This window comes from Patella vulgata, chromosome 6 (assembly GCF_932274485.2).
Source record: "Patella vulgata chromosome 6, xgPatVulg1.2, whole genome shotgun sequence".
Classification (NCBI taxonomy): domain Eukaryota; kingdom Metazoa; phylum Mollusca; class Gastropoda; family Patellidae; genus Patella; species Patella vulgata.
The window spans coordinates 15,655,148-15,675,390 of record NC_065884.2 but is presented as its reverse complement, the minus strand read 5'-3'; the positions used below and the strand labels follow the sequence as shown (position 1 = coordinate 15,675,390).

The 20,243-nt window shown below is 34.2% G+C and overlaps 1 protein-coding gene across 2 annotated transcripts; it reads right to left on the bottom strand.

Annotated features, from left to right (window-relative positions):
• Nucleotides 1-158: 158 nt before the first annotated feature.
• LOC126825705 (E3 ubiquitin-protein ligase BRE1B) lies at nt 159-20,188 on the bottom strand. 2 transcript variants are annotated; one of them, XM_050555461.2, is made up of 19 exons: nt 20,083-20,188; nt 16,856-17,005; nt 16,091-16,258; nt 15,211-15,280; nt 14,016-14,276; nt 12,417-12,598; nt 11,812-12,036; nt 11,281-11,406; nt 10,683-10,856; nt 8,546-8,681; nt 8,109-8,230; nt 7,422-7,657; nt 6,752-6,836; nt 5,264-5,446; nt 4,820-4,948; nt 3,926-4,098; nt 3,418-3,595; nt 2,940-3,041; nt 159-2,571 (listed from the first exon to the last, which is right to left on the bottom strand). In XM_050555461.2, the coding sequence occupies exons 2-19, from the start codon at nt 16,964-16,966 to the stop codon at nt 2,395-2,397; spliced, it is 2,838 nt and encodes a 945-aa protein (XP_050411418.1). In that variant the 5' UTR covers nt 16,967-17,005; nt 20,083-20,188; the 3' UTR covers nt 159-2,394. The 2 variants fall into 2 exon arrangements, with proteins under 2 accessions (XP_050411418.1, XP_050411419.1); XM_050555462.1 differs by lacking the exon at nt 20,083-20,188 and adding an exon at nt 20,013-20,080.
• Nucleotides 20,189-20,243: the final 55 nt, after the last annotated feature.

Genomic DNA, 20,243 nt, shown 5'->3' with positions numbered 1-20,243 from the left:
TACCATACTTAATAATATGTCATATTTAACTCTGGAACAATAAGATATGATTCCTGACCTGCATGGAGACCCGCCCCCTTTCCTCCATTTAATTCAATGTTATTTATTTGTTCACTGTATTCCCCAAGCTTTTTCATATCATAATATAAATATAAGCATTCTTTTAAATCCATTTTTATTACAATTCTCTGTTTGGTACATTTTTTCTTTGAAATAGTTATCCACTACACACAAAGTATACAGTTTAGATTTTAAAATATCTGCAAACTAATTCCTCATATAATTTCTTCTAAATAACTAAGACTAGTTTCTTTCATAATTAGCTTTGCAACAAGAAATGATACAGATGTAAATGATGGTAAATAATTAATATCATGAACTGTCTTATACACAGCAGGTCTGAATCAGTGATGGGATTTCAAAATTTTAGTTGTCGGACATTTTCTTTCCGAAAATAAAGGGACATAACTCTTATCGTTATTTATTTAATATACTGTATATTCAAAATTTCAAACATTAACAACTTAATTCTGAAATAAAATGAAATGCAGCTTAACGTCCTATTTTTCTGCACTCACAGAGCTAATGAAGACAGACATACGCCATGCAATGTGCTATTAGGGAAATCATGCCTAGAAAGAGGCGTTTCTGACCACTTTTCATCAAATTCCCAAAGCGAAGGGTTCTATTACGTGTATGCCAGTGTGTACATGTGGCCATGTTATTTATTCCATCGTAACAACCAAATGCCAGTATACTTATGTGTCTAAATCTTATAATGCCCATTAGACCTATATTCACACACATTGACGGTACCAGTATAATGTGTCTATTTGTTAGTATTTGTTTTAAGTATAGAATGCATTCATCAAAACATAATAATCAAATGTCAACAGAATATATACAACCTAAACATAATATACAAGGACTGTCTCTATTATCTACCGTATTCAATGAAAAAAGTCCACCATCTGTTACCCATTCCAATAGGTTGCAACTCAATCATTTATTTGTGTTTATATGCTGCATAGCATATACTACTAGTACTAGTGAGTGTTCTCCATAAATAGTGTTTTATTATTTGAATATTTCCCAATTACTGAATGCAGTTCATAAAATAAACTCAATAGCAGTATTAACCTATATAGCTTTTACCAATTAAACAAACCTAGAACTAAGGCACCTGTCAGACGATGTCAGGCACAAATTGAGATCTCTCACTATGGTGGTTTTGCCGGACACACATTTTTCACTTTTACAAGTGTTTTTAATGATTTTATAATACATGTCCAGAACAAAGCTCAATATGTCAGGTAGTAGTTTTTGGACCTGACATTTTTTGAGGTTTAACTAAAATGATTATCTCCAGGTAAAAATAACTTGATTATGTGCTTGACCAAATAAGGATTTTTCTTGAAATTCAGAAGCAAATGCTTACTCAATCTGTCAAGTAAGGCAATAATAATAAAATCCTTGTAATACATGTAACTATAACTAAAACTTAAATATACCATTTTTATATATTTTCTAATATGTACAATAGTATACATATAACTTCCTTCATATCAATCAATTATATAATAGGATGGGAGTATGAACTAGATGATTAATTTATACAAAATTTCATGTACTGGTAATTTAAAGTCTCTAACCGTCATTTGACAGAGTTTGAATCCCTTGTAAATTACAATATTATGAAAGTTGAATATCAGTCCAAAACTGATTCATTTCCATTCAGTACTTACAAAGATAACTAATCAAACAAGAAGCAATATTGTCCGAAAAATGGAAATGACAATCAGCATCTTTAATGAATCCTATATAAATATGATACAAAATGAAACCGAGAATATCAAACTAGTAAACAGATGCAGAATAATTTTTAATAAAATGTACATTAAATAAATTGCTTGAGACACTGAACAGGAATGTATGTACATATAAAACTGATTTACAGAGATGATTAAAAATATTTTGAAATGATTAATGGCATAAATATGAAGATAAAATGATTAAGCTTATTCAGAATGGGACATGAAGATTAATAAATATATGTGTAAAATGAAACAAAATAAATGACGAATCCGTATTTTCCTTTTTGTCCAATAAATATTTTAAACACATTCATTCAACTTCGATTCAGCACATCGATACTAGCTGATACTCAATTTCTCTTTAAAACTGGCTCCCAAACATTTTTTTTAATTTCTTAACCACAAGCAGAATTTCTCTAAGCAATCTGGTTAAAAAAAACTCAGTTATATATCCATCACAATACATGGCTTTCTCACCAGATAGCAGTACCATACTTTTACGATAATTTATATCAGACTTAAACATACGATTTCCAACTGTACTAATAGTCTTATCAATAACAAAACAATTTTATTCTATTTATGACAAATAAAGTCTATGGAAATCATTAGCACCGAAACCAGCATTACATTTGGGACATTTCCTCTGGCGAGTTTCATATCTGGTTTTCAAACACTCGAGACAGAAAACATGGAAGCATTTTGTAAGGACAGCATCTTTCTTGTTTACTTTACATGATGGACATGTTAACTGCTCCTGAAATAGTAATGATGATAAATGAAGAAATAGTGTTAAGTGTTTAATAAAACATAGATTTTTTTTTCAATAAGACCATGTTGTTCACAGCTTTTTTGTTCTGTCAAGGTTTCTTTTAAATGTAACCCAATGTGTACATATCAGGATTTTTTTTCGTACAATTGAAATGACCAGGTGCTTACCAGACCATCAGTCCCACCTCACTGAGAAGGGGGAAACCAGACTGGAAAATACTCAGGAACTTTCTCCGCCAAAAGCTCATGGTAGTGAGCAGTGCCATACTCACCATACTAATGCTGCCTATAAGTACACATTGCCAAAATGGGATTAGATAGGGTCCCAAGCCCCAGAAGCATCACTAATTTTACCTTATATTCTTTTATTTCTTCTAATAAAACTTCATCTGCCGCACCAGCCATTTCAATCTTTTTACTTCTTTCTAATTTTCTTTGGAGTTTAGCTATCTCTTCCTGTAAAGACATGGATTAGATTTAATTTTAGATATTAACACAACAAGAAATATTTGAAGATAAACCAGCGGTTCTATTACTTTTTGTGCAGTACATTTTGCCATTTCAGTCTTTAATTTATAAAGGACCTAAACAAAAAGAAATTTCACTACTTTTCCATATTTATATAGCCACATATTCCAAGTACAAAAAACCCAATAACAGTTCACAACAATTTATTACCAGTAACAAACATATTTTCATATCGAAAAGTAACATATAGTGTTTACCACTCTGCATACATTTATATTTAAAAGAAATTTGGAGTTTATTTACATTGTGTTTACTAACCTGCATACATTTATATTTAAAAGAAATTTAGAATTTATTTACTAACCTGCATACGTTTATATTTAAAAGCTTCTTGTTCTAAAGAACCTGTTTTCTCTGATACAGCCTGCTGTGATTCCTTTAATTGTGATTGATATTTATCTAAATGTAGTTTTAAATCGGCGGCTGTCTGCGAACTTTCTACAGCTTTTCTCTTCTGCATTTCCATAGCTTGTTGAGTAAAACTGAAACACGAGATATAAAACTTACTATCTTATTATTGATAACCAATTTTTAAATTAAATTATTAAATGGTGATCGTGTTTCAATCCATTCAAAATCACAAACATCCAATGGTCTTTAGAGTTGATTATGGGCTTTTTGTCATATGAATAAATGTCTAATTAATAATTTATATAACATTTTAGGCCAAAAGAAAGATCTGCAGTAGGCAGATTTAGCTCTTGAATAATGCAATTTAATAAGACTTTTTTTATTTTTTGAAATAAAAACGGGTCATGTAGACTTTTTTTTTTATTGGAAAACATTTATTTTATATGGTATTATTAAGTTACCTTAGTTCTTTTTCAACTGTTGATAAATTATTCTGAAGAATTCTTTCTTTTTCTTCTAATTTTCTCACCACAAGATTCTGAGCTTCTACTTGAGTTTGTAATGTAGCCACTTGTTCTGCTAGTACATCTTTCTCTTCTCGTAATAACTTGTGGATTTGATTGGATTTGATTCTCTGAAATAAAGAAAATCCCAATCAAACAATTGATATATTTTAGAATCATGTACAGCATATTGCTAATAAGTCTTATAAGAATTTCTGCAAGGTTTGGACGGCCGAATGGTTTAACTTGTGCACGTTAGATCATAAGACCTGTCATTGAGTCAAGTGGTATGGTTCACTTCCGGGCTGCTTGTATGTGACAAGAGTAGGGTCACCTTGTCCAAACTTGTTGGTTTTCTTCGGGTCATCTGGTTTCCTCCCACTGCTAAAGACCCCTACGTGTAAGCGAATTATTGAAATAAAATAGAACCATATTTTAATTCCAAAATGACCTAGTTTGTTTCGAGTGGACACCAACCACCATTTCTCTCTTTTCAGAATTTCCAGAAATATTTTAGAGAATCTATCTGGCTAATTATTGTCAAAGGCGATAAGAATCATTTATCTTTAGTACTTGTACAACTATCTGAAGCCCTGTGAACCTTTATTCAGAAATACAAACTTAGCTTCTATGTTTGTGAGAAGATTATTTTGTAAATTCCACACTATCCACAAATGCTTGAAGAACCATGTAAGTATACTTGACAAAGTAATATCTACACAAACTCATTAAAAGAGTTATGTAACCATGTTAATCAAATTTAACTATCATTTCAGAACATCTCTGTATTTGATACACAAATAACAAATTTGAAATTACTAGAACAGATCTCACAAAAAAAAATATATTTACCTCAGACATGAGTTTAAAGTTAGCATCATCTTTTTCTCTTAGTTGTTGTAAAAGACGTGTGTTCTGTTCTTGCATATCTTCAAATGCCTGTCCTGTTACTTCTAAATCATTCAGTAAAGCTTCTTCTCTCTATAATAAAACAAGAATCATTGTTCATAAATCTCTATAATATATGTATAAGAGAATGTTTGTTTGTTGGGTTGTTCAGTATAGGAAAGCATAAGAACAGTAATTTTTTAAAAATAACTTCATAATAAACCAGTTTTTTACAAGGAATTTAATGCCGTTATTTATTTTGTATTTGGTACAGTATTTAATGATGAAACTGACAACTAATGACTATTGCATAACATTGCGTTATTTACATATTGCAGGATATGTAATTTTTAACCATTTTACAGAGTTAGACTATTTTTGATTCATTAATAAATGATTTTCACAAACCTGTTTTTGAGAGGACAAACTTTTGGTAAGTTCAGCTATTGTTTCTTCCATCTTTTTGATTTTCCTAATGGCATCTTCCTCTGCCAGCTTTCTTCTTTCTTTTCTCTCAGATTCTTGCATTTTCTTTATGTGACCTCTCAGTTCTTCTATTTCTTGTCGAGCTTTCTTCTCTGAAGACATTAGCTGTTGAAATTTGTAAAAATATTAGATTCAAGTAAATTCATGAAATAAACTATCATTTCTTGGACACAAATCATACTGGGCATAAACTTTTATAAATACTTTAATAGTAACCAGTATTTTTCTCATCTACTCAAGTTTCTGATTTCATTTTAGGGATTTTGATTCCTAAGCAATATTGTGAAAGTTGAGTCTTTGACAGGAATATTAGTCTGAACATTGTTCAATTCTATTCAGTGTTTACAAAATGTTCAAAAGATTTGTCGTCCTGAGCCTCTTTTTAATCTGATTTTATTCAAGTAGGGAGATTTCTACCATTCACATTTCTTTTTACTTAATTAAATGCTAAATAATCAATTTGAGTACATTTTAAAGTTGAGGAAGCCATGGAAGATAAGATTTTGTCTGAAAAATTGATTATAAGGATCAAGGAGCTTCAAGTATTTGATAATTTTGATTTATGTATACCAAAATAAATTAACATATATGGATGAAGAAATGATGAGAATTATTCACAATAAGGCGACAGAAAATAAATATTCTGGTTCTCAGACAATCCTTACAAAAGAACTGAAGCATGGGGGAGGTTTTAGTTTTGTCAAACGATCACTACTGGGCTAAACACTGCATTTCAAGGTACTACATTTATATCATCATGTTGTTTATAGGAATGTATGATTATCCAGTATCATTTATGACTGTCATTTACAAGGGTTATATACTTCATAAATGAAACATGAAATGAAATGGGGTTTAACATCCTACTGTTCTGCTCTGACTGGGCTAATGAAGACAGGCATATGCCATACAGTGTGCTATGAGGGAAATTTTGCCCGGGCAACAGCACTATGGTCTACCCTTATATTGAATTCCAACTGCCAAGGGATCGTTTACGTGCATGCCAATGTATACAGGGGACCTCTGAATGACTAGACAGCTGTCCTTGTCAGGTCCTCCGTCCTGCACTACTGACAAGGGGAAACCACGTCGGAAATCCTGATGAACTTTCTCTGCCAATGCAGGGATCGAACACCCGACCTCCAGGCTAGCGAGCCAGCGTCTCACACTTAGCCACCGTGGCTCCTGTATACTTGATAAATGAGCCTATGGTTTTCATAGAGCTACTTCCCGTAACCAGGGTAAACCATTTATGTGTGCTAATTAATGAGATCGATTCTAATTTTTATTTTTTCAAATAAAAACAGAACATGCGGCTTTATTTTAATGATTCAGAATTATCTGAAAACCAGAATATTTATTTTCTATCGCCTAATACAAGACAGACATCTTTATTGTTTAATTTCCTACCTGTACTTTATCTCTTTGTTCTTTGGGTGCACTTTTATACATATCTAATAATAACTTTAATTCTTTCTGACTGTCTAGTGCTCGTCTGTAAATAGAGAGAGGGTGCACAAATTATTTCAATAATTCACTTGCTTGAAGGGGTCTTTAGAATTGGGAGGATCTGGAGAAAACACACAAGGTTTGGACAGATGACCCTAATCCTTGTCACATACAAACAAGGAATCAAAACCTTGTCACTTGGCTCTATGACCTTATGATCTAAAGCACACACGTTAAAACCATTCGGCCACCCAATCCCCCTCCTCTGTAAATAGTTCAATTAACAGTTATTAAAGTCACTGACCGTCATTTGAGGGAATCTGAATCTCTTGCATATTACATAAGTGTGAAAGTCAAATCTCTAAAAGGACATCAGTCCCAGAAATGGTTCAATTCTGTAAAGCACTGTATAGCATTTACAAAAATATTTTGAATATCTGAACATATAAAGCAGTTTCTGAATCCATAAACCAAGTTGGTTAGAATTGGTAAATATGACCAATATGACAGTCACAGAAACAACGCTGTCCAAGCAATTTCTCTTACAGCACACTGCATTAGCCTGGCTGGTTTTAAAAAAATGAAATTAAACCCCATTTCATTTACTAGGCTAGTTATATGGTATTCTTACTTTAACTGAGTACGTAAATCTTTGATAACTTCCAAGTCAGTTTTTCCCTTATCACGAAACTCATCCATAGAATCTTCATCATCTTTTTTAATGATAATAACATCAGGTTCTATAACAATAGGTTTACTGCTGGTTGTTGTCGTGGTGATAGAGTCATCTTTTATCTCTATTTTTAAATCAGATGTAGTAGATGATGTGGATGAAGCACACGAACCACCAGTATTCTCAGCTTTTAACTACAAAAACAACATCAGATTTCTTCAGAAGTTAAACTTTTAGATAGATTCAAAAGTAAAGAAATTGAAAATGTTATATTACAAATTAAAAAAACTTGATTCTGATGATGGGTTGACAGTGCAACTCAAACACTACTTGTGTCTTTGACAGCCAGTCTCAAACCCCATTAAAAGTTAGACTGTTTTTTCATTATAAGTATAAAGCATTGAGAGAGGAAGAAATGAGGTTTAAAGTAAACTCAAATTAAACTAGTCATTTTGGGACTATCATATGGTTCAATTTATTTCCCTAATTCACCTGCAGGTAGAGGTCTTTAGACAGGCGAACCTACTCCTTGTCACATACAAGTTTGGGATCGAACTCACGCTACTTGACTCAATGACAGACCTTATGATATAAAGGGTATGACGATTTGGTCACCCATCCTTATAAAGCTTGGGAAATGTTTACCTTATTTATTTCAGTTTGTGCCTCTTTTAACCTTCGTTTATATCGCACACTTTCCATCTTCAACTGTTGGTTGTGATTCTGCAAACTCTGTATCAAGTTCCTCATTTCTCTATTGATGGTAGCTGTAAAACAATGAATACAGAATTCACCACTTTTATCCCAGCAAAAAACCCCTCTTAATTCAAAAAATAATTCCAGTAATCAGACTCAAGTATAATATAATATTACAGAGAGAATTAAGAAAAGCTAAAGCAAGAATATTTATGAAAATAGAAAACTCAATATTTTTTGTTTTTAAACGGGCCAATATTTCCAGAAGTTGACAAGAAAGAGAGACTGAATGTCTAATGGAATCCATTTTTATGTTGGTGATTAATCTGTTATACCTTCAATATGTAGGTAAAAACTGTATGTAATGCTTTGCAGTGTATAAATACCTGTTTGTTCATTTGTTGCTAAAGTCTGTTCAAATTCTATCCTCAACATTTCGTATTCCTTTCTAACCTGAGCAAACAAATCTTCTAACTGGATCATTTCAGATCGTAATTTCTTCTGATTTGTCAGTTCATCACTCTACATAAAGTACACAAAAATAATTTCTTTAAACAGCTCTAAAGATAGGTTGCCAGGCAACAAAACATACGCCCACTGCAGCTAAATCGTCCGAGCAGTCGACAAGGGTTGTCGCATATTTATTCTTTTGTAGGTAATTAGGGGAATTTAATAGACAATTTCATACAGAGGACATTATAATTTTCGTCGTTTGAGGGTTCACAAGGTTCTAAAAACTAAAACAAGGGCCGTAACTCTGGAAGTAATCTACTGAAATTGTTGAAATTCCACAGGCTTTTTAGTTTTACTAATTCAAATAATGCATATAAATTTCATACAGATCGGATGATAACTTTTGTCATTCGAACGTTCCCAAGGAACATAAAAGTGAAACAAGGGCTGTAACTCACGGCGTAATTAACGGAAATTGCTGAAATTCAATAGGCTTCTTCGTTTCACTAATTTAAATGATGCATATCAATTTCGGATGATAACTGTTGTCATTAGAGCGTTCACAAAATTCAACAAAGTGAAACAAGGGCCATAACTCTAGATGTAATTAACGGAAATTGCTGAAATTCAATAGGCTTCTTTGTTTTACTAATTTAAATGATGCATATAAATTTCATACAGATCGGTTGATAATTTTTGTTGTTAGAGCGTTCACAAGGTGCAACAAAGTGAAACAAGGGCCATAACTCCAGAAGAAATTAACGGAAGTTATTGAAATTAAATAGGCTTCTTCATGTCACTAATGCAAACAACATATATCAATTTCAAAACAATCAGATGATAAATGTAGTCTGTAGAGTGTTCACAAGAAATTGTGGACGACGGACGGATGGACAGACAGACGGGGGCGACGGCAATATATGACCACATTTCCATGTGGGCGTATAAAAAGGCACCAAACATACACTCAGGTTTTCTGGGATAAGTTCAAAATCTACATATAAAATTGTATCAGATCTGAACAATACCAGCAAGTTTGAGGTTTAGGTGACAGGGGCAGTAACTCTGCAAAAATTCATTGGGTGGCACTAAATTATGACTATACCTTCTACCAGTATATCATATTGTTAAACTGATATCTTAATAGTTTGCACTTTTTACATATTTTCAACTTTTAATCTTAAATCTTATCTTATGAACAGCTAAACTATCCCAGCAAGTTTGAAATAAAAATCTCTTGTTTACAAGAGTTGTGATTGGATATGGGTCAACAGACAGGGACAGTGACAAAGCACTCCCATGTGAAATATGGGCATATAAAAATAAAATAAAAACATCCCAAAAAAGTCCATCCACGAACAATAAAAGCTACAATGAGGCCAGGGTTAAAAATATTTCAGTTTGCCCAAACCCGACTCATGATGATTAGGTATGGGTGGGTAGGTAGGCAAATTCTTTTTTTTTGGGGGGGGGGGGGACCAGACTTTGAAAACTAAATGCGAAAACAAAACAATATTTAAATTCTAACTTTATTAACGAGAACAGTACAACACAACACATTGTTATTAATGACCGTCTGTTAACAGTAAACGTCGCATACTTTAACCTGTTGTCAAATGATCAACAATGACATCATCAAAGACGTCCCTCCATATCTTACTGTTGTTAAATCACTGCAACTTGTTCGAAACGGTTGGTTTTACTTTATTTTCGGTTTTTATCACTGCCAAAGACGACAGTGTAAAGTAATTGTTCGCCATGACACATACCGTTACTATCGCGATAAATAACGAGATTTTACGAAATCACGTGTCGAGTTTTGTGTTACTATGTATAGACATGACAGTGGCTGTTCAATCTCACGACCGATTATTTCGCGTTTGGGTGTCATTGTCAAGCGTAAAAATAATGCTGTTAAAAAAAATAAATCTTCAAAAACGGCAATAAAAGAATTTGACTCGGCGGCTTTTTTTGTGTCGGTCGCGTTTGGGCAAACAGACAATCTTTTAATTTTGGCCTGAGTAAAGATAAATTTAAACTTTAAAATGGACATGAGAAAATTTAACTAACCTCCATTTGCTCTATTTGTCGTAAATGAGTATTTTTATTACTGGTTAACACGCCTTTAGTCTCTTCCAGTTGAGTCTTCATCTGTAGGTATTCATTATAGAGAACAGAAAACTGAGATTGCATACATTTATACTCTGTTGTATCAATGATAATATTTTCTGGTAGATGTTGTAGCTGAAAAATCAAGCAGGATTGTCATTTAATTTTATGTCAGTACCAAATGCAATATGACACAAGATTTTATCCTGTACTAAGACCACTGGGCATCTCTGAGTGAAGTTGAGATAAATACAGCAATCCAAACAAGCCAAAGAGAGAATTCTCATTTATTGCATGAATATTGATTTAAACAAACTAAATCTTTAAACTGAGGAATGGATTATTAAAATATAGGGTCTTTCACTCAAGTTAATGCCCTCCCCATTTAGGTAATTACTATTAGTTGGTACCAGTTTGCATAATATGGTATATCTCTAAGACAATCATATGCTTCAATGAGTAGATTTGATTGATAAAATACATTAAGAAACTAATGTGTTATTGTCTTCAGTCTATAAATCGCTGAATTATTCAAACACGTATTACAGAGACTACTTACATCAAGCTTTAATTTCTCTATTTCTATCATGGCTTCTTGATGATCTTTACTCAGTTTCTCTAGTTCTGTTAGACGATTACCAGCAAGTTCCTTCTGTTCTTCTAGTTCAGCAAAAATCTCATCAAGCTAAAATTAATTTATTCAATATGAATGCTCGGTTTAGTGGTAAAGGCAAAATAATTTTGATAGGGGCAGCAAAAATATCTGATAGGTTTCCTCTAAAGGGCAAGTTTGCAAGTAAAATCTAAAATTTTCTAAACCGTTCAGTGTTTGCAGTTTTGATGACGGGGCAGTAAATGTGAATAAAAATGTTGCGCGACTCTTTCGGCGTATCTTAACAATCCCTGCAATTTTTAAAATAAAATTTCAAAAACTGTGGAGTGCTTACAGACTGTTACTGATAGGGGCAATAACTCTGTACAAAATATGTTGTGGAACATAGAAAATCGACCAGTTGAACAGTCACAGTACAAATAAATTTGAAAAAAACATTTTTTCATTTTTAAGTGAACAATAAGTATGAGAAAATACCTTTTTATTAGATACCATTCCACCTGCTCCTATTTTAACACCTTCTACAGTGACACCAGTTTCTTCATAATATGTCAACTTCTGTATGGCATCAGCAAGATGTCGATCCAATTTCTCAGCTCTCTGATCAGCTTTCTCATATTCATATTCTAGATCATCAACTTTATTCTTGATCTCAGCTATCTCCGTCTCGGAAGCTGTTACTTTATCTTGCATTTCTGAGATCTACAATGAAACATAAACTTTCTGTTATATCTTAAACATTATGATTTAAAAACAATTCTCTTCTCATATTCACTGTAAGTTTACAGAAAAAAAGTATATTCGTAGGACAATCTAGTTTATTTTTAAAGTTATTGCTACTTCTATATAATTTATCAAACTGGTCTGTCAGTAATCTTACATATTCACAATAATTGCCAGAAAAGTATCGGTTTAAACATGTTTTAAAAATTTATGAACCTTATATAAAAATAATGTGTATAGTTTAAAGAAAATTTACATAGCCTTATTCCACGAGTATAAATGATATTTGCTCTCTTTTTGATGAATTATATGATTTAGCAATTATATATTAAATGATAGAATATGATATTAGTACCCACCGTTAATGTATGTTCATGATGTCTTTGATGAAGCTGTGTAACCAGATTATGTAGTTGTTTATTTTCACGTCGAACCTCCGCTAATTCTTCCTTAACTAACATTTCAAACTCCCGAAACTTCTCTTCTTCTTCATTCTTTTCTTCTTTTTCTTCCTTTTCAACTTCCTCTTCTTTATCTTCATCTACAAAACATTCAGTAATTGTACATAAGGCCATACAAAAATAATATTCGGGTTCTCAAACAATCCTCCCTAAAAATTGTGATACAGGAGGGAAGTTTTTGTTGTGTTGGTTTTTTTTTATCAAAGGATCACTACTAGGCTAAATGACTTCTCATAAACATCATGTTTCAATACACTAAATTTATCTCATAACTTTGTTTCTGTATCATCATTATCCAGTATCATTTATACTTGTCAATAACATCTATAGAGGATGCATATTTGATAACTGAGCCTATGGTAAATTTCTGGATTCATTCAAAAGATTTTATATAGTTACTTCCTGTAACCAGGAGAAATATCTACATGCGATAAAATTTATGTCAGAGTTTATATTTATTGAGGAAAAAAAACAGGTCATGCAGCTCTTTTTATCTTATGCGGGAGTATCTGTGAACCTTGATATTTTTTTTTATTTGACCGAACAGTAATTCATAACACTTAGTAAGTATCATTTTATAAAGTCATTACATGCATCTGCACAACACAATTTTGGGAATCATTTCTCTTTTAGCTTCCAGGATTAACATAGGGGATGTTTGATTTAATATTCCAGAATTAAACTTTCTCAATCCAATGAACAGTGAGAATCGAGTGAAAAGGTCGAATTTTAGGCCAACATTTTACAATCTTTAATCCTGATTCAAACTTCTGCAATCAAATTTACATTCAGATATAATTAACTGACCCACAAAGAGGAAGCTGGAGCCTGTTATGGTGTCAAATACTAAAATGGCTTGATAGCATTCTGTTAGAGAGAATACTAATGATAAATAATAATCAACTTCTCATTGGTTAGCACTAACTTTAAATGGGATTACTTGATTGGACATTGTGAAACTGAATTTGCCCAATCCCCCAAGAAGAGTCCACAGACCAATCACCATAGCTGAACTGTTTGAATACGCATGATTCTGTTCACACATTTGTTTTCGGGATTGGCAGAACTGTTACAGGACTAAATGCCATCAATTTGGAAAATTACTCACCGACAATTGAGCACATCCTAAATATATATTCTTTTTGTTTTATTACATAAACGTCCGAGGCTTGTACTAGTTTGTCTAATAAAAACCAACATGAAATGAAATTGAAATAGGGTTTAATGTTCTACTTTTCTGCACTGATTGGGCTCTCGTGAAGATGGGTATACGTCATACAGTGTGCTATGTATTATGAGAGCATTACAACCTCCTCTTATTTCGACTTCCAACTGGAAAAGGGTCTGTTATGTGAATGCCAATTTGTACATGGGACCTCAGTTTTCCGCCCAATCTGTGAAACTAGATACTGTTTTTTGTCAGAACCCCCATCCTGCACCAACAGGGGAAAGCATGCCGGAAAATCAACATATAAATAAATGAAAAATTCACTGTACCTTTTTTATCTTCATCCTCTTTTTTCTCCTCCTCAGCAGCTTTAATAGAATTAGCCAATAAGTCTTTTCTATCTTTCTCTACCTTATCCGCTATACCCGTATGAAGCTTTTCATTTCTTTGTAATAAATGATCAACTGCCTGTAGTAGCTTACTGATGGCTCTTTTAGAGAATTCCACTCTCTGACTCAGTTTATCCTCAAGTTCCTGTTTATCCCAAGTTGATAAAAGAGTCAGAAAGGATGATGTTTCACTACTCTCATCTGTAAAAAAAAAACAAGCATAAAATTACATGTAGCCTAATATATAAAAGAAGAGTAGGGTGTAATTCGTCACGTTTCTCGTGAACCGACGAATCTGATATATTAAAGTATTGAGAATTATGTGTTTGAAATTTGCGTTCTGTTGTTATCTCTGTAGCCATCAAATAATAACATGAAACGTGACGAATTATAGGTTGTAACCCCCTTCTTCCTCCATATAATAGAGATACATTGCTGTTAGTCGCTGTCTATTTAACATACATATCGAAATCTACGTAACTTCTTGGATTATCCTCTGCCAACTTATGTTTCCCCAACCCTAATCACAGTGTCTACTGGATGTTTTATTATCTCAATGTTCTCAAAACCATTAACCATTATATCAACGCATACATGTAAGAACCGCTCCTTATATCACCTGAGAAGACAGGTTGCCTTTTAGGGATTTTCGTCAAGGATCCAATATTTTTGTAGTAAAATTGAGGGTCTCTACTTTCCACATTTACCACAACTGCCAATCGTAGGAATGTATCTTTAACCCCTTAACTGTGTAATTAATTTGACGTTAACTACCCCCTATTGTGTAATTAATTTGACGCAAAACGTCATTTTTGGGCCTATTTATTCCTGAATACAAATTTTAGTGGTTATAAACCATATTAAAACTAACAGTAAATAAAGTTGTCTCCCTTCAATTATATTTCCTCAACCAGGCGTAATATAACGTCCTACACATGGTGAGATCGTTTCGAAGAATAGGTTGGGGAAAATACCTCCAGGGCCTTATATTACGTCCTACACACGGTGAGTGGCAGTTGTCCAGGACGTTATATAACGTCATACGCAGTTAACGGGTTAAGAAATACAAGATAATTATGTTTAACAACAGATGATATATGAGTAAATAAGCCCAGAAAATGTTTTTTTTACATACTTTTAGTCTCATCTTCATCAGCTGTTTCAGCATCTAATCTTTGAAGCAATACCCGAACATCTTCATCAAGCTTAAATATAACATGAATTGGATTCATTCATTGTAATAATTATTTTCTCGGTACATAAATTGGCTTACGAATCATAATTTTCAGAACAGTCTAAAATTTGGCATCCACTTGAAATAGAAAGAGCGTCACTTTAAGACTTCGGTGGACAAAAGATCATGAACTAAATGCTAGACACAGATAGTTGAAAACGAATGCAATTTCCTCGCACATTGTAACCTATTTGACAAAAAAAATAAGATTAAAGTATATTCACACCACCCTTCAAATTAACGTACTATTATTTTGTCAACAATCCACAGCTTTTGCTAAATATACATATACACCCAGGGATATAATAACAACCAAATGAATACATTAAAATGTCTCTTGAATTACTCACAATCATGTTTTCATATTCCTATCTACAGATCTATCCAATCTGATTAAAATACAGATCTATTGTTTTGTTTCGTTTTTTTATACTTTCGATGGTCTACACTACATGAAGATCTGACTGGTTATAGTGGAAGGTCAATATCAGGGGTCATACAAGCGGCTTTTGACTCAATGACGTCAGACACTGATTAATCAACCAGCGTTAACTTTTCTTGTGGTTTACCCACATTTTCGTGCATCGCATGTCAAGAACTTGCCATAACAGACCGTTTGATTGGCTAATCCATCTCATCAGCCAGACCATGACTTATATAACAACTCTTCCAGATCCTAGTGTTGTGAAGACAAAACGAAATTTTGAACTATAAAAAAATAAAAACGAAATAGGATCTGTGTTTTAATCAGATTGCAGATTTATCCTTGATTATTTCCTACCTGATTCCAGTATCGATTAACTATCATAAGAACTTTATCATCCGTTCTTTGTCGATTTTCTAGCTGTTCAATTCGTTTTTTAAGTTCTCCCTCTGCCTTTTTTCTTTGCTCAATTCTCTCTGAAAGTTTCTTATTTTGAAAAGCTAGTACCTTAAGATCTAATTCTTCCTAAAAAAAATATTCAAAAAGCAAACATCATTTTACCAGAGATTTGAAGGAATTTCATTGGAAAGAGTTATCAGCATGAAATATTTTGAATTGCATAGAAGAAACAGCCTACTTGTGACAATGAAATTAGCAAATTATAAGTTGTTTGTTCCTGGAGTTTTACGTCCACTTCCACCAAAGGTGATATCGTAGACAAGATTATAAGTCCCAACTCTATTGCACATATTCTCAATAAGACAGGGACCATTCATTAATAACATTTATTAATAGAAATGAAATGGGGGTTAATGTCCTACTGGTCTGCTCTGACTGGGCTACTGAAGACGGGTATACACCATACAGTGTGCTAGGAAGGAAATCTTGCCCGGACAGCGGCGCTGCGGCCTCTCCTATATTGAATTCCAACTGTCAAGGGTTCTTTTACGTGCATGCCAATGTGTACACGGGACCTCAGGTTTTTCGTCCCATCCAAACGACTGTACATTACCCGTTGTCAGGCCCTCAGGAGGAACCTATCCTGAAAATATCCCAATGAATTTTCTCTACCAACGAAGGGATCAAACATGGGAATTTATTAATAGATTTACATATACCCACCAAAGAACAAATTGATCCAAGTTTCAGTGGTTCTAGTCTGGTCAATGTTGGCTTCTTGGAAGCCGAAGCTCCAGACCCACCAGAATCTTCTGCAGGCCTCTTGGTAGCCATTTTGGTCTTAGCAACAAGACTCTAACAAACACCAATCATCTGTAGAGCATAAATTAATTCATAGATTTATATACTCCCAATTCAATTTTACCATTCATACGGTGAGGAAAAGAAGCTTCAATGCACTTGTTAAGAATATAGTCTGATTATGATTACGAAGTAACACAATCATAAAGGAAATGAAGATGGGCATAGAGCATACGCTGTGCCATAGGAGAAATACGTCTTAACGACAGCCCTAAAGAAGCCTCTTCATCAAATTACAACTGCCAACAGTTCATTCACGTGCACACCCATGTGTAAATGAGACCTTGTTGGGTTTTTTCAACTTAACACTCTAGTTTATGATAATAATTTTTGTTAAAGTTGGAGCTTATTCTGCCCTCTCCCCCACCCTTAAATCCATTAGTCAGTTCATTCTATGGTCCTGAAGTTGGGTGGTTTCCAGGCCATTAACTGTCAAACACAAGAAATAACAGAATGTTTCATTATAAGACTATTTTACTACGGGGTAATCGGAAGAACAGTTTCAGATTCACAAGTCACCCAACCCTTTATATATCTCATGAAGTAGAGTGAACAGGTTATCCATCCACGAATGGAATAACACGCGCCAAGCTAGCTTTACTAAAGGTTCTAAAGGGGTTATCATTTAGTAAGTATAGTAAGTAAATTCTCCTTTCATGTATTGTCAAATAACGGAAATGAAATAAAATGGGGTTTAACATCCTACTGTTCTGCTCTGACAGGGTTATTACGAGCATATGCAATACAGTGTGTTATGAAATGAAATGAAATGAAATGAAATGGAGTTTAAAGTCCTACTGTTCTGCTCCTAACCTGGGCTAATGAAGACGGGCATACGCCATACAGTGTGCTATGAGGGAAATTTTGCCCGGACAGCGGCACTACGGCCTACTCTTATATCGAATTCCAACTGCCAAGGGATCTTTTACGTGCACGTGAATGTGTACACGGGACCTCGGTTTTTCGTCCCATCCGAACGACTAGATAGCTTTCCTTGTCAGCCCCTCCGTCCTGCATCACAGTGTGTTATGAGGTGAATTTTTCCCGGACAAACGACTATACATTGCCCCTTTTCATCCTGCACATCCCATGGTTTCAGGGAATACTCACTGGTGAGCGGGTTCACAAGTCTGCAGATATATTATTGCCATTTTTACGACTGATGATCACATGTAAATGCAAACCCATAACGAACTCTGACAATACGCACCCACCCTGAGAATGAAATGTAACCCACCCACACGGACAATGAAATGTAAAACTCGAATCCCGACCGACAATGAAATGTAATACACTAACCCTGACAATGGTATGTACGCAACGCACCACCACTGACAATGGTATGTAATCATTTTTCCAAGAATTGATTGAAGTAGGCCAATAGCCCTGCTATCCGGGCAAAGTTTCCCTCATAGTAGGCTACAGTCGCTACACTATATAGGACATGCCCGTATTCATTAGTCCACTCAGAGCAGAACAGTAGGACGTTAAACCCCATTTCATTTCATTTACTTTTCTGTGCTAATCGGATTATTTAAGACCGCCATAAGCTATGCAGAATATTTAAGACCGCCATAAGCTATGCAGAGTGCTATGACGAAAATTTCCTAGGGACACTGACATTTCTCCATCGAATTCCATCTGTGAAGGGTTCTTTTATGTACACACCAATTTGTGCACAGGGGCTTGTGTTCTTGTCCCATCTACACAACTAGACACTGGTCTTTGCAGGGCCCTTCGTCTTGCAAGGGAGGAACTACGCTGCAATATCCCAGGGAACTTACTTGACCAACACCAGGATCAGTGTACATAATCAAACTGTATATTGAGAGAAAGATGGCCGACAACTCGACATCATGACATTTTAACAGGTCCATACCACATTTTTACGCGACATTTTTAATCTTGAGGTGTCCAGGGCTGGCCACGAATAAATTGATGGCGAGCAGATCACTGCTCACGCAAATTTAGGTTTGGGCGAGCAAGGCGAGCAATAACAATTGCTCACGCAAAATGTTGTTTGCGTGAGCACACATTTTGTAACATTATTTCAATTTAAAATCATAAGAAATTGCTATTCCAAGCTTTGCAGTAAATATGTGTGACCATCGCTTTCTGTTTTTGACAGTCATACGACTCTTCTTTAAAACCAATTTCCGTATGGATTTCTTCACCCCACGACATAAATGTGGATAGGGCAATCAGGTTTCCTTTGGCCATTATTACGCTCAGATTGAAAATTATACGACGGCACAATGGAATAAAAACCGAAGTTCTGATAAAATAAGAAATACCGATAAATATTAGTTTGAAACGTGTTTATTTAGCGTGAATGCCAAATGCTGGATGTAAACATTCTTTACTTTAGACTCGATTATCACGCGTTTGTTACTGGTGTTCGTAGGAAAATCAGTCATGACGTTCAGGTCTCAAGTGTATTTTTAGTAACACAAGTGGCGAGTAACTTCATTAGCCAATCAAATTTAAGGAGGAAATGCCGCGTGCAGCTGGGTGAATCTCAGTTTGACAGACGAATTTATGACGTTATTGACATTGTTGGGTTAGTTTCGGCAATAAACTTGTCAATATTTTGATTTTTTTACAGGTTTTTCTTAAAATTTTGGGCGAGCAACGAACCGCTCGCGTAAATGTAGATTTACGCGAGCACAGCGCGTCTCGTGGCAAGCCCTGGGTGTCGGGTAAAAATGTTGTATTATTGTCAGGTTAAATGTAAAATGGGTTGTCGGGTTGTTGTGATGTCGGGATGTCACTGTATGATGGGTGACACCACAACATAACACCAATCAGCCACCATACCTGCTGGGTTTTTTTAATACCCAGAATTATAATACTTTTTTTTATTGCCGCGGACTAGTCTACACAGTCTAGTGCACCCGCTGACTAGTGAACCCCTCTTCTCAATCTTGGCTTTATGTCAAATAACGAGTTGTTTGCATTGTTGTCCAAATTTGGCTATTATTCACTTAAAGGGACCTCAAATATTACGTTGATTTCATACCAATAGATTTAGAAAGGCGTTTAAGCAGCTATGTTTTCAACGAATTTGACAAAGCTTTTCATTTTCTTACCAATAAGACGCCATCTTGTTAACCTCTAAGCAAGCAATCTACGGTGATGGCAAAGTCAACAAATATTGTGAATGATAAAGCAGAATTGTCATTTTTGTAAGGAAAACAACTCTTTATTATTATTGGCACAAAATCTATATCATACTATATATATTGCTTAA